This window comes from Perca flavescens, chromosome 22 (assembly GCF_004354835.1).
Source record: "Perca flavescens isolate YP-PL-M2 chromosome 22, PFLA_1.0, whole genome shotgun sequence".
NCBI lineage: Eukaryota > Metazoa > Chordata > Actinopteri > Perciformes > Percidae > Perca > Perca flavescens.
This window is the reverse complement of record NC_041352.1, coordinates 22,424,539-22,440,503: the sequence shown is the minus strand read 5'-3', so window position 1 is coordinate 22,440,503 and position 15,965 is coordinate 22,424,539. Positions and strand designations below refer to the sequence as shown.

The 15,965-nt window shown below is 39.9% G+C and overlaps 1 protein-coding gene across 2 annotated transcripts in view; it reads left to right on the top strand.

The window, feature by feature from the left end:
- LOC114549022 (cadherin-12) overlaps positions 1-15,965 on the top strand; it is a 62,722-nt gene that overhangs the window by 36,562 nt on the left and 10,195 nt on the right. For both annotated transcript variants that reach the window (XM_028569118.1, XM_028569119.1), the window contains exons 6-8: positions 3,402-3,655; positions 8,356-8,492; positions 12,498-12,619. In XM_028569118.1, coding sequence (XP_028424919.1) covers positions 3,402-3,655; positions 8,356-8,492; positions 12,498-12,619 — 513 coding nt within the window. The remainder of the gene's footprint in view (positions 1-3,401; positions 3,656-8,355; positions 8,493-12,497; positions 12,620-15,965) is intronic.

The window sequence follows — 15,965 nt, the reverse complement described above, 5'->3', positions numbered from 1 at the left end:
ACTGTTAGCTTATAAATTACAACTAATCAAGGCATCTGGTCAACTAAGAATGACTCACAAAGAAAACGGTTGTCAGGGTGGGTCTAATTTGCACAGTAGCCTAGTGACAGCATCTCAAAAGTTATTAGTGGCTTGCTGTTGCTCTTAACATAAGATAGAAGATAACATAAGATCATTAACATTAATAAAGTGTGCCCTACAAAGGCAGAGAGCTGTGACTACAGAAGCAGTGCAGTGAAGATAAAAGGGCTTAAAGTTTGCAGGCTGGCCGGAAAACTGAGTAACAGATCGAAGGCCTTTTTTTTACATTGCAATGTGCCCTGGAATGCAATAAACAGTAACAGTAACTGTTTTCATAATGTGTATGTAATTGTATTGTATGTTTGAAACTCTTTTGCTGCTTCTTGGCCAGGACTCCCTTGAAAAAGAGGTTTTTAATCTCAATGGGACTTTCCTGGTTAAATAAAGGTAAAATAATTAAAAATTAAAAAAAATAACTACCAATGAAATGTGTTCTTTTTGGCTTTATTGTCCATTCTAACTACCATATATTAGAAAATTAACATTATTTTGTATTTTCAGTCCAGCGTTCATTGGTATCAAATGTTTCTTGCCAGACAGCTTGTTTACTAGCTCTTTAAGCTAGTTACCATTAGCAGGAGTTTGGCTGTTTTTCTCTCTCTCAATCATTGGATTTAACCACTGTCTTATTAAGTTATGTAAAATGACAAACTGAATTACCAGGATGTTGTTTCACCAAAATGGATATTCTCCGATCACAGTTAACGGCATAAGAAAAATCAGTAAGTGAATTTAGTTTCAGTGAGCTACGGCTAGCCGTGGCTATATCACAAGCTAGCTTTCAGTTGCTAGCTCTCTAGTTTTAGCTGTCTAGTTTGTTGTCTCTCTGTGACAGAGAGTGCTAGAAGCGTTATGGCTAAGTTTAGAGCCAAGACTATACCAAACCAGCCTTAACTGAGATTTCACAAAATAGGCCTATGTAGTGTTTTGCTTATAATGCTGATTTAGCTTGCCAGCAAAGTTACAGCAAGGCCACTGTGAGTCTGAGGTGGTGCGACAAGGCTGAAAAATGTTTAGCTGTATGAATTGCTAAAATCTTGATATATATTGTCTAACAAGTCACTTTTAACATTACTAAACCCACGTGCACCTATATATTATTTGATGCGCTCAACTGTTTTAAATTTAGAATATTATATATGCACAGTAAGTTGTCAAACGTAACTCCAGGATGGCAGTTGTGCTTGCTCAGAGATTTGTGTAAAAACTGCAAAGCCTATATGTGAAAAGAGAACTTCCACATCACACTCCACAACACGCTGTCTTCGGGTAGCAGGTGATTACATGAAAATTAGACAGTTATAAAGGGGGAACGTTTGGGCATCTATCCTAACTGTGGCGATGCAGCATGTTGTGATGGAAAGTAATGCTTCTCTTCATCCCAAATGAGACTCTGGCTAATGAGGCCTGGTGTACACCTCCTGCTGTCCACCTCCCCAGCATCGCCTTCCCTTCTCCTCCTGTTCTACCTGTGCATGTATTTCAGCTGAGCTATGCATGGCTGTCTCCATGCGGTGGTTCAGGCAGAATACAATGTGGGATGCACAAGCACGAGAGCCTCTTATTACGTATTTATTTCTTTATAATCACATTTATTTTGCTTTGTTGCAAACTGCTTTTGAATCTCACCAACTTAAAAATAATTAGAAGGCTGGTATTGATGCTTTTATTTCTGTGTCTTGAACGCACTCTTTGAGGAGCAAAGTACATTGAGTTCCTTTTGATGCTGCTTTTCAACAATTCACAGGGACCAGCAGGCAGCTCAGTAAACTGACTGTAAATTTTAGGCTACTTTGTAGGTGTATGTTGGCGGGAAGTCTTTAAGTTTGATTGTAGGGATCAGCATTTGAATGACAGCCACAATGAATTCCATCTTTATACGTGGCTGTTGCTTCACAGTGTTGTCACTTCTTGAAAGAGATTGAAAGGGACAGAGTGTATTTCCTGTTGAAGGATCTTATAGCTGTGCCTAGCCAGTTGCATCTGGCACACTGTAATCAAACCAATCATGGTGGTTGATGGTCAATGATTGCTTTCAGATTGGCTTGCCTTCACATAGCTCTCTTTTTTTTTCCTTCCTCTTTTTACGGACACCTGCTGTAGCAGCAAGACTGTGAAACCATGGAGATGGAGGAGAGACAGAGGGCTCGAGAAGCATCTGCTATCACTGTGAAATCACGACTCCGCAGACGCTGATCATTTCTAGTGGATAGACTCTAATTAGATCGCTAATTCATGTGCATTTAATTTGGACAGATCACTAGTCTTACTTCTCTTGCATCCAAAAAAAAGCTTCTTTTCTGCCTCCTCCAGCCCACCTCCCCTCTCTCACTGACTGTCTCTTTACATAAGGACATGTCGCTGTGCCATTACCAGCTGTTTTCACTTGGTGTCTTTTGGAACTACATGCCAGAGAAGCCTGAGTCCTGAGGCAGGAAGATAGCATTGCTGCCATAGTGGTTACATGTTAGTCAATTTGAAATACACAGAAAGGAATGTCTCTCATGTGACTCCGGGCCATGGGAGCGTGACGGACTGCAAGCTCGCCAAGTACGGTTGGTCACACATGAGAGGGCAGGAGACCGGCAGAAGCACAAGCACGGGTGTCACTGCTGTCGGATGTTTACACCTCAGGTGCAGACATGCCGAGGATGCAGATTCCACCCCTTGCCTTTGACTAATTGACCCTGAGCTGATATGTCAGAAGCTTCAGGAGGTAGAACATATGAACCCGAAGCTGTTGTTGGGAGAACTCTTGTACTGTTAAGGGGCGTCGTTCTGCTGAACCAAGACAGCGCAGGTTGACTTACTCATATTGGGGGGGGGACATTAACCTGGTCAGGACCTACAGTGTGTCTTTCATGAAATAGTTACCCTACTATTGACTGCCATTGGAGCTGTCATTTAAACAACAAAAATATGTGTAATCATCACCCAAATTATATGTGTTTACTCCCGTAGTTCTGCTCTTCAGGCAGCTGGGAACAATGCTATTGGAACGTGTTTTGAGTGACAACATAAACATCGGAAATCATCTAAATACTGAAATTTATTGGATATGAGGAGGCTGATGTTGACAGTAGATGGCAGCAACTAATACTTAAAAACGCTAGACCAACAAAAATAAACTGAGGGCAAACTTGCGGCCAACACTGATGGTCATATTCAGTTAATTGCTCTTAGCTCGTACAGGATGAACACTGAAGACAATTGCAGCAGGAGTGCTGACACGACGTGATAATGATTTCAAAATAAACTGTAGCTGTAAAAGTAACTTGGTCACTGGAGTAAATGGATTCTTTTCTGTTGTTTTTTTGTAGCCCTTGGACTATGAAAGCAAGAAGGCATACACCTTTAAGGTAGATGCCTCCAATGCTCATCTGGATCCACGATTCCAAAGCTTTGGGGCCTTCAAAGACACAGCAACAGTGAAGATTAACGTTTTGGATGTGGATGAGCCCCCGGTGTTCAATAAGCCCTCCTATGTGATGGATGTGTATGAGGACACACCCGCGGGCACCATCATTGGAGCGGTGACGGCACAGGATTTAGATGCCAGCAGCAGTCCAGTCAGGTAAAGTTAAACTCTTCTGTCTAAAACAAGGTACACTTTACAAGTTTTAGTACATTGTGTTGCACTTTGAAATACATGTATGCATATATCAGAGTGGCTGCACATTTCGCGTGCAAATATCAGATTAAATGACAGAAACATCTACACTGTGTCATCCATGTTTCTCCACTTGCAAATGTTTGGTTTAGTCATGACATATTTAGATTGCGTTCAGTGGTGGACATGTTTTAGTTCCATTCGTCTCTAGCAAATTTTACTGTAATGGAATTCAAATTGACTAAAGGGGGCATCAGAATTCATAAAGGCCAGTTTTGAGTAAATTGTAAAGTCCATTTCTTTTGGTTGAAAAATACAAAGTTTCATTTGGTTGCAGATAGGGGTCGCGATAAAAAGAAAGAAAGACTGTCAGTGTGACCCACAGGTTAAAGAAGCATTTTATATTCTGATATTCAGGAAGACTAGATCTTACTATCTAGTAAATTCTGATAGTGAATGAAGTAGACTCTGACTGCACATCTTCATCTTGAGAGGCTTTACTATTGAACCAAATATCCCTGGTTTACTCCCACGAGGATAAAAGACTTAAAGGGAGCAGTACTGTGATACTGCAGCCAGTGATTGAAGGTTTTAGAACACTAATCCATTCATCAATGTCTCCAGTTTCCATTCATCAATGTCATCATGGCTTTAATCTTGAGAGTATTGTCAGCTTTACTCATCAGGCGACTAATCAATCTATGTAGAACATTTGACATTGGCATGTAAAATCCTGCTAGCATCATCTCTTTGCAGCTCAGGACGTATAGACCTTTTTTCACGGCAGACATGTTGACATGTCATAGTAGGAAAAGCACAGGTGTATTCAAACCCATTAATGATGGCTGCATTCCACTTAGGAGAGGCCCTGGTATTGTGCATGCTGACTCACTGAAATAGCTTACTGGGGCACTTGATGGAATTGAGCCATCGTTAAGATTATCAACTTCAGTGGTGCTTTTCCTACTATGACAAGTCAAAATGTCTGCTGTGAAAAAGGTCTATTACGTAACAGGGACAATATTAGAACTTTATTAGTGGCCACTATATTTGCCTATATGAACCTGACATGTGCACTCTTAATATGAGAGCGATGTCTGAAGTCTGAATGCAGATATTATTTGATTTAGTTTGCTAATGACTGATCAAACTTTACTCGCTCACTATGTTCAGTGTCTATGACATTTAAATGTGTATATTTACTCACTACAATGTAATGGCTAAAAAATAAAAGTTTGCCCTGTAACGTATGGTTAGCAGCTTAGCTTGTGACAAGAGGCAGTCATCTTAAAAGTAAAGCCTACAACTGCAGCTCTTTAGGCTAAAAACGTAGCTAGCTTCAGAGGGATTTCTGTATTTTATTTATTGTTGCATCATGGATGCACATTTATATTTTTCAGAGCACCTGTTTTAATGAGATTACGTATTTAACAAAACTTGTGGCACCTTTCTTTTGAACATTTTAAGGATTATATATAATATAGGACTGCAGATTATCCCCTTTGGCTGACATCCACGGAGGCTTAAAATATTCAAGAAACGGCTATGTTCTTGCAAATTATGTAATAAAAAATGATCATTTTTGGAAAAAAAGACAAATTTTAATGGAGTGTCCAACTGTTTCCATGTAGTTGGATGCAGTTCTTTGAAGCTTCTGTAAGACGAGATATTTTTGTGGAGATTTATTTTGTGCATGGGGATGATTAACATAGTTAATTAGGGGTAATTATGTATATAGTCTTAGTTTGTGTAGATGTGGAGCCACATAACACTGTGCACATTGCCTGTTAGTGTTGCTGTAAAGTGAAGTGGATTATTTTTTGAGTTCTTTGTGCAACTTTCGTGGCGTTACAGACAAATCTTTGCCTGTGCCTTTATTTTTCCCCCATATCCTGAATTAGCAGTAAAGTTAATGCTAAGTTTGCACAACAAACATTGAAAACATTGTTCAGTCACAATACATCTAAACTGACAGCTATAAAAATATAAGCAGTAGTTTGGTTTACACAGAAGCATAGACACTGAAAATAAAGCAACCCTTCTTTCTCTTGTATTCATACATGAAGTTAATTTCTTAAGTTTTAATTGTTTTTAATGGAACTTAAACATTAATCGTCATCCAACAAAATTCGTAGTGTAAAAAAATGTCTCCAGGGTCCTAACTACTCACGAGGCACTGTACTGTTTGCCTGTGGTCTCTTTTTGGTAATTATCAGGTGGGACATTCAAAGATCACTCCTCAGTTTTATAGATCCGACATGCTAGACTTAAATCCTGATTTATCCTTGAGGCAAGTCATTCCTTTTCTTTCTCAATCCCTCTGTCTTGCTATGCACCCGCCAACACACAAATACACACACGGTAACATAACACTTGAGTGGTAGATAACAATAGACTGTCATTGGCAAAGACAAAAGAAGTGCATTCTTAAAAATGTATGAGAACCCTTTTGCTTTTAAAGCATATCACAGTCACTGCTTTTGCTCAGGCACTTGCTTTTGTAGTAATGGTTGTTCGAAGATGTATCGCTCAAGCGTAACACAGATTGCAAAAAATAAATAAAAAAAAAACACCTGTTGCATGGACAGGAAGTTGTTTTATTATGAATATTTTATTACAGAGAAAACAAAAGAATGGAAGAAGTGGAGATTTGTACAACATGACGCTTGTATCCTCTGTTCTGTCAATCTCCATTTCATATCTCCAGCACTTTAAATATTTATCTATACCACAGCTGACATTGTTCATTTGTGTGCCATCAGAGAGCAGCCTTGCATTCTTCACATGAAAACAATAGACCCAATGACCCATCATGCATAGGGAATTATGCTTTTAGACTTTGGTCTCAACTGATTCTGCTATTTAGCAGTATAGAGCTGAGTTATCTCTAGCTGGGGAAACAAAAGGGCATCATGAATACTGCATTGTTGGCCAATTCTAAAGAGCTTCCCGAAAGTTTGAATGAGTTCTAAAGGCTGAACTTTTGCCTCTGTCTAAAAAAATGGTGGTTTCACAAATCACAGAAACTGAAGACATAAACTGAAAGGGTTTACTGCAGCAAACCTGTAAACTCTAAAAAAAAATCAATAGCTGTGGAAAAGAAACACAAATTGTGCCCTTATTTTTTTCTTAAATCACCTTGTGCATTGTGTGTAATCTTCTCTGGACTGACTTAACATTACAGCAGTTCAAAGTAGGAGATAACGCTGTAATTAATTTTCATATCTGCAGTTCTCAGTACTGAGTTCAGCTTAGACTCCTTAGATCTGTGATTTCGTTCTCAGCTGTTGATGAGCTCTATTCTCCTTGAGGATAACTCAGAGATTGAACCAATTACAAGTCAAAGAGTTTTGATGTTTTCTATCTCACATGAATACAAAATAACGAATGAGAATAATGCATTTTCCGAAACATTGTTTGCCATTCATCTTTACAGATTGCAAGTTTTTATTTTTTATTTATTTTTTTGCTCAAGGAAATTTCAAAACATTCCTACTTTTTGATTGAATGTGTAATATTCTGGGTATGAGGCGGTTCTGTCTAACCATTGACATTGAAACATATGCTTCAGTAGCAGCTTGAGTCCAATAATAGCACCCCCAAAAAAATTCTTTGTGCCCTGAGGACAAATTGTAAATCACTGATCTTTTGAACTCTTGATAGGACCCTGTAATATTTATCAAAGAGACTCACACTGAACTATTTGAACATGAGCATATTCACTTCACACAGAGTTAAGGAGAGTATGTGGACAAATCTAAATTGAAACTAAAGCTTGTAAAAAGTCTACTGAAAATGGTTTTGTTAGCATTCTCATTACGGTACAAGACTTGGGGGTTTCACTGTACGCTAGGCCTCTCTCTATTAATGACTCAAGTCCACTTTGAGACTCTATAGTGTAAAAAACAAGCATAAGAAATATTAATGAGAAATACCCTTTCAAGATCAAATGGCTTGCCATGAGAAAAAAGGAGACAGAGATGCTGTCCTTTATGTGGAAAGTCCAGGCTCAAGCCCATGAGAAATTAAGCATCTGGCGTGTGGAAGTGCCTACGAGCAAGATATTGAACCCCCAACCTCTGACCTCCTTGTGAAGAGGAATACACAACAACAACATATGTTCTCTTCTGGGACCTCCACTGACACAAAGTCACAAAGTTATTAATGAAAAATAGCCTTTTAAGATCAAATAACGTGGCATGATGAATGGCGCTGTCAGTAGCATGCGCTTTGGTCTCAGATCATTGTTTTGTATTCCATAGTTTGCATTCAGAGCGACTGGGCAAGACCAAAGACGATTTCTCAGAGAGGATGTTGCACTCTCTGTTCTCAGACACCAAACCAACATTTTATGCCTTTTGTTGTACATAGGTTGTGCGAGATTGATACGGTTTCAGCGGCGCCTAAAATTCATTTACGTTCCCAAGGAAAAAAACGTTTGCTCAGCAATGGCCAAAGTACATGTGCCCCATTATAAGATTGGAATGTATATGCGGTCCTCAGCACATTTTCTAGAAATGACCATTCAGTTTGAGTAATGAAGGCTACGCCAACATTATATTACACCTAACTCATATGCATGAGCCCGGAGGGAAAATGACTGTGGTTTAATTTTCTGGGTTATGTTGGAAATGGATGCCATTAAAACAAACATTTTCTTTCAGGTATTCCATTGACTGGAAGAGTGACTTGGACAGCTACTTTGACATTGATCCAGTGGAGGGAACGATTTCCACAAACGAACTCCTTGACAGAGAGAGCATCGCCCAGCACAATATCTCCATCGTGGCGACCAAACTTAGTAAGTATGACAACAAGATCGATTGTGATTCATGCAGGTGTCATTGTCCTTCCACCGCCATAATCTGTGTGAAGGATTTAACACACTTTTACTCAAGTCAATACTCAATCCCATTTTGCTGGAAAGGTTTATAGGTGACTATAAACCATGATGTCTCTCCCGGAGGGATGTATCTTCAGGACATTGTCTCCTCTAGCATAGGCTCCTCAAGACTGTTTTCATTTTTAACTGTCTTATTTTTTCATTTGACGACATTGGCATTGGGAGGGAGCTTTTCCTGCCAGAGTCAACTTTTACTTACCCCGCAGTAAAATGTGAACCTTTCTGGAGTTTTATAGCGAGCAGATGCAGCGGGCGTCACACCACGTTGTGAAAAAAAGTGAACCAATAGCGGAGCTGTGGCTTTAAGACATGTCATCAAGCTAATTATGTTTTTATGAAGGAAGTGGAGCAAATTTCCGGATAAATAAGCAAATCCATCGTCATCAAGTCATCAAATCTGCTGAGAACCGTCAAAGTCATTATCCCAGAGGCAGGCTGGTGCTCAATCAAAATTACACATGCTGTATATTCATTAGGACAGACTGTGAAATATGGGCTGTTAAAACTGGAGTCATTGTCGCCTTGGAAACTGATATTAGTCACTTCCCCTCAAGGTCACGGCAGTGATATGCTAATTCTGTTTTCAATGTATGTGTGTGTTTCTTTGTGTGGCTTTTGTGCATAAATGTCAAGGAACTGGAGGATGAGGTAGACTGAAAGGATGGTGAAAAAGGGTGGTGGGAGGGGGGAGTTGGAGGAAGATGGTGGTTTTATAGTACCGGGGTGTTACATGTTCACTTTATGATACCTGACCCAAGAATCCAGTAGCAACACACAGCCAGCCACACATAGAAACACACATGCATACATGCACACATTCTCACACAATAGTCATAATTTCACAGATGGTTAAAATAATATAGTCATACTGTATATGTAGTGACTTTCAACAACACTAATATAGGCCTATCTAAATATGCCACTGAGAGGCAAACTTGTTTCAGATGTGTTTTCGGGAATACAAATTGAACCAATGTTCAGTGCGCTGTGTAACTTTGGATTCAGCGACCCATTTATTCACACATTCTATGTACACACGCTCACTGTTCGGTTCCACTACCAGTCGGAGACAACACTAAAGTTCTTGTATTAAGCGGTGTCCTTAACCACTCAAAACAGTGCTGAGAATACTCACAGATGTGTCACAATGTTTCACAGAAAACTGCACCGTCACTCCACGGTGAGGGCGCTAACCCTAACCCTAACCCTAACAACAGAGATATATAACATAAACAAAACATTTATGCACGATGCGTACAAGATCATGGCTGCTGTCGCGACTGCAAGAGTGAAGCAGTACAGTTATATCTACTCATCTTGCCCTCGGCCACATGTGTTTCACTCCTTTCTTATCACCTCACACCAAGTCAGCATCTTATCCAGGCCTCTGCCCTCTCTGGTTCCCCTCTAGAGACTATTTACAACAAGACATTCACATCCAGCCTGGGTTGAGAGAAAAAAAAAAAAAAATAGTGGTTGCACTGGTGCCATAGGGATTGAGATAAAAACCCAGCACCCCCAGAGTTGGTGTCCCAACTTGACAGAGTTCGAATCTGTTTTTGACCTTGTGTGAGATTTGGCAGAACGTTGTGTTCCGAGTATTGGATAGCTGTAACGGCTCCTCTGAGAGGCATTCTATTATCATCGTTGGGATGTTGTCTTCTGTCTGTAATTCTGGTTTTAAACCACGAAGGCCAGCAATAAACAATGAAGCAAGATACATTCAAAACCCACAGTAACTATGGATTGTGGGAGGAGAGGTCATGCACAGAAAAAAAAAACTTCTCTACAGCCTCGAGCAGCCTCAGTTGGCCTTGCATAGCAGGTTTTCAATAAATAGTAAATTGTTGCAGACCTCCATATTTGACCTGCATCTGCATCTACCGTGTGTCCTTGCTGCTAATGCTTTTTAACATTTATCCACCCACACCTTTTGTTTGCCATTACAATGACCCGGAGGAAAATGTCCAACCAGATGGATTGTCGGATGACATTTTCCTTGAACTAAAATTACCTTTTTTTTCTCTTCAATGATTAGCACAACACCTGAGTTGCAGAGTGTTCACTTCAGAAAGCCTCAGAGAGCTGTCCGGTCGTTGCTAGACACTGCAGTCATGCAGCAAAATAAGAGCAGTCTCTGCTGCTCTCCTGAGACACAGTGCACAGCAGACACCCTGCTAAATAAGAGCCAGGGTTAGATTAACGGTTTGCTTTTTGGCATTAAAGCCCAGTGGCAATTTCTAAAAGTCAACGCGAGGGGAGGATCTATTAAATGCAATAATAACCTTGGCTGGATGCAGTGAGGAAGCATACATTATCTATTTACAGAAATTGAGTGTAGTTTCACACTTACCGAGGAGTTTGTGTTGTGAGCAGGCTTACTTCTGTCCACCGTTGCACTTTTAAAAGATTGCTAACTACAAGGAATCTTTCTATCTCTGTTTTGCTGCAAATCTTTCTTTCTTTTTATAGGTTTGTGGTTGATTGCTCGCTTGCTTGGTTGATTGGTTTTTTTTATTAAAATGAGCCTAATCAAAAAGTAATATCCAGTAGCAAAGCAGTATTATAAAGCAGGCAACTTTATGACCGATCACGCATTCTGTAGCAACGCAGAATTCTGTTTCAATAAAAATAAATAGAGCATTTGTCATTGGGCTGAAATGCTGACACAAGTCAGATTTGAATATAATCACTATACCATTGCACCATCTAGTGGGCTGAAAGATATATCACTGATGACATACTGGGAGGCAGTCAACAGTTATGGAGATGGGGTTTTTGAGATGAGATGAGGGGGAAACGATAAAGCCTTGTATCCATAAGCCTTGGACTTCAAAGTCAAATTTTACAGATTTTGTCGATCTAGAAGATATGAAGTTGTTCAAACTTTTTAGAGGCCAAAGAATTCACCTCGATGACAGAAAAGATCAGTATTTTTGCGGGCTGAGCATCATTGGCGGTAGTTCAGTCAGTGCAAAGCAGCAAATTCCATGCTCTGTGTCATTTTTACTTCAGAGGGAAGATTGCTTTTTCCATCAAGGTCAGAGACAGGTTACTAACTGAGCTGTGGCTGTGTCTCCAATCCCCTTGAGACCCCCCCCCCTCCTGCATTCTTCTAAACCACCCACCTACACACAAACTTACGCACATACGCACCCATAGACTAGCACTCACACAAACAAGTGCACACTAAGCCCCTACTGCAGAGCAAAGCCTATTCCCACATCAAATCCATAAAGTTTACCTTACTTGGGCTTTCGCACAAAAAGAACATTTCCCCATTGTGCCCCTGCCGTGAGGAAACATTGTAACAAACAACCCTGGATTCAAGTTGGTCCCTCTCAAGGGGGCTTCCACGCTATAATTAATACGGGCAGCACATCTTATGGCTAAAACCCATAATAGAACCTGAGAAAAAAAAGCTTGTGAAGAAAATATTCTCTCTGTAGAGCCATATTCCGTAATTCGAGGCATGCTTTATTTGCAGGCAGCACACGGGGCGCGTTTACTGTGTGTTTTTATTTAATTCTCCATTACATCATCAATCTAAAGCCCCATAAAACAGCAGCACACGGGTGCAAGTTATGCATCAACATGTTCCAGACACATCAAGGGTTTTTCTAGCAGACGCATTTAACCAGAGCGACTTGCAGCAGGCGAGCAGTTAGCATCTGCTCAAGGACACTCCGACTGGGCATTCGAGCATGACAGCCTCTATAACCACTTGACTATCCCAGTGATAAACCTTTATGCTTTGGCTCATCATATGATGGTAGTACTTTCGATATCCACATGATGTCAGTGCTGTGAAAAAATGTTGTATTTTTTTTTCTGCATTCATGTAACACTGTGCACATTTGTGCTTTTATTTAAACACTTCTATGTTGTGTTTTTTTCCTCCAGATAGTCCAGTTCTGAGCAGTCGGGTGGCCGTCACCGTCCATGTGTTGGACATCAACGAGTTCCCACCGGAACTCTCCAGTCCATATGAGACCTTTGTGTGCGAAAATGCCAAAGTGGGACAGGTACTTTCACATTTCCTCCCTTCCCTGCCTCTTTCTGTGCACGCATGATGCGTTCGTGGCATTTAACACAGCAACATTTTCTTGTGTTAAGACGTGTTGATTTTTCAGTGAGTTGACAACCGTTGACCGGGGTGTTGTCTGTCCTCCAATGAAGCCAATATGTCTCCAAGGTGGTTGTTGAAAACTATCTAAAAGTGTTAAATTGAATCTGAAAGGTGTGGATTTCTATAAACGCTGGCAAAGAGGCAGGCAGAAATAAACACTGAACTGAAGGAGCGTGGAGATAAAGTTTATTGATATTTTCTGCTTTTTGAAGCACCCTCTTGCTGCAGTAAATACACACATTTAACTCTCACGTTGATACCTAACAGAAGGTTGATTTCCAGCATTATAACTCAAGGTCACTTGAATAAAACCTTTTATTTCAACGAAGTTTGCAGAGAACCCTTCAGCACGGAGTTTGAATCTAAATCTTGAGCTGATTGTGTCGTAGAGTTCGATTCAGCGGGAGAAGCAATCATAAAGCACGGCAGTGCTTTGCATATCAGCAACCTAGAGTACATTTCAGATGATCTATTTGAGATGCAGTGGAGAATTTGCCTGTGCGCATTGTAAACCACCTGTGCCTGTAAATTAGCCCATTAACCAGCATCTATATGCAGTTAGCGTTCTGCGGGAACAGCTTCTTTGGCAGTCTATCAAATTGCTGTAGACTCCTCATCACATTGAGGATGTTTTCACTGGTCCTCAGGCCTGTTGCAATCAAAACAACGGCTGTGCCCCGCATTCCAAGGCGTCACTGTCTTCCGAACATGGAGTTGTCTGTGACTTTTGACGTGTTTTCAGCCTTTAAGATTGAGTCAAGACACTTAGGAATGGGGCCGAGACCAATTTGATGCTGGATTCTTAACAAAACATATCACAAATGCAAAAATAACTATTTAGCATTTTTCTTAAAGGCCCTGAAAACTTTTTTTCCCTTCAATCAGCTGCTGGGATCCTACATGAACGCGCACTCTTTTGCCAAAGTTACCTGAACCCGTTTCGAAAAGTACAAAAAGTAGACAAAAAGAGTTACATTTAAAAAAAAGGCAGAAAACAATTGCAGACAGCTAGACAGCCACAGCCTTCTATTCATATCAGCTGCAATCATCTTTGCAATATATGCCCTCTATACAAAAGGCATCTCCTGTTCTCTTCTCTTCCTTACTCCCTTACTTTAATCTCTTCTTATTCTTTCCCTATCTCCTCCCTTGCCCTTTAGTGCAGAAGATGCACTTTCTTCCAGTGTTTCCACAGCATGATTCCACCAGGTGTTGTGCACAGATGGTGGATGATAAAGAATTACACATCATCTCTTGTAAAAATCCATCACACTTCTCCCTAGACGATTATGTGCACGCACACCGCTGGAAAAACATACAAACCACTTGTTTTGGAGTTTCTCACGCTGTGGCACAATCACCAGGACATAGCCAATCAAGAAAAGCAACTGACTATTTTGATTTAAATCCGGGGAGGAGCAGGAAAGAGAGTGGCCTGAGACCTTAAAACTGAGATTTGCAAATACAAATGGCTATGGCAAAGTAATACAGCATATATTGTTTTATTATTTATTACACTCAGAGTCCTGACTGGTCACCTGGCCAAGTGTGAAATGAGAAAAAGCAACCACAAAGGAAACATAAAACAAGAATATTTACTACTGCGGAATTCCTTCCATATTACTTAGGACAGCCAGTGCTATTATGTGTTCCTCGCTCTTTAATGTATTTCCTTTAACAGGCTTTTTATAATGCCACATTGAAATGCTAACCCACAGAATCAGTTTGTTATGGTGGAATAATTACATTTACATTTACAGCATTTAGCTGGCGCTCTTATCTCGCTTAATTTACAATGCAGCTGAGAGCAAAAGCAGAATACACTTAAAGCCATTCGACATGTACAATAGCACCCAGTATTAAGCAGTTACAGCAGCCACAGTTCCACTTATGATCGAGGAGAGGTGGGAAGCACTTTTGATTCCATGAAAAGTAGCATTTCTTACACAGTATTTATAATTAATAGTGTAATTAAAACATTAAACAAACATGCTTTTAAAGGCTAATGCCATATACGATGAGGAAATTGAATTCCCCCTTGAGGGATTAATAGTGTAGTAAGTAGTATGCCTTCTTCCTTCTTCTCCTTCTTTGAAGCTGATGATATACAGTATCATAACTTACACATATTTTCATATGCATTTAAAGAATCATCAGACACATATTGTTACTTAGACACATCACTAAGCAATTCTAGAAGTTGAGAAAGAGATGTGCAAACAGCTGTAGGAAGTGGGTGGCAGTAGCTCTGTCAGTAGGGAGTTGGGTTGGTTCAAGTCCCCATACGGACAAAAGTATGGTGGTGGACTGGTAACTGGAGAGGTGCCAGTTCACCTCTTGCCACTGTCAAGGTGCTCTTGAGCAAGGCACTAAACCCCCAACTGCTTGGGGTGCCTTTCAATGGGTAGCCCCCTCACACTGACATCTCTCCATTAGTCCTAATGTATAGGTACTGAGACTGTGTGTGTAATTCAGGCCTGTGTGTAATGTGTATAATAATAACAGAGTGAAAACATTGTAATTTCCCTTGTAAGATTAATAAAGTATAAATTATTATTATTATTATAATATATATATATATATATATATATATATATTTTTTTTTTTTTTTTTTAAGTAATATCAGTGGTGGAGGTGGCTGGCCAGTATCTAGTGTTGTTTATTAGGAGTTTTTATAAACGCTATAACTATTTGTTGTTTAGTTCACAGATAATTAATGAGTTTTGATTATTCATTTATAATTTCTTAAGTAAAAATGCCAAACACTTTGCAAATTCAATCTTCTAAAATGAAATATTTTCTCATTTTCTGGTTAATGTAAATGAATTAGATTTAGGTTTTTGGACTGTTGTTCAGACACAATATAATTGTTTGGTATCCTGCCTTTTTTTTTGGACAGTTAATATTATAGTTTGACAGGAAATGGGGGGAGGGGAGTGAGACATGCAACAATGGTCCCTGGCTGATCGAACCAGGGACTGTTTCAGCAACTTTGCAATTCCAGTCTGACAAAAAAGAACAAGACAAAAATCTCGTACCGTATTGTCACACTTTATTAATGCTCAGAGCATGGTACACAAGACAAAAGTAAGTTCGAAAAGTGCACACCCAGGAGAAGCTGTTCTCCTCCTTAATACCTTGGAGCAGTCCAGTCTCTTGTCTCATCCTGTTTAGGTCAACCTCCCTTCAGCCACGCTGCTTTCTTATCACCTTGGCCTCTTATCACCACAGCCTGTTCTCAT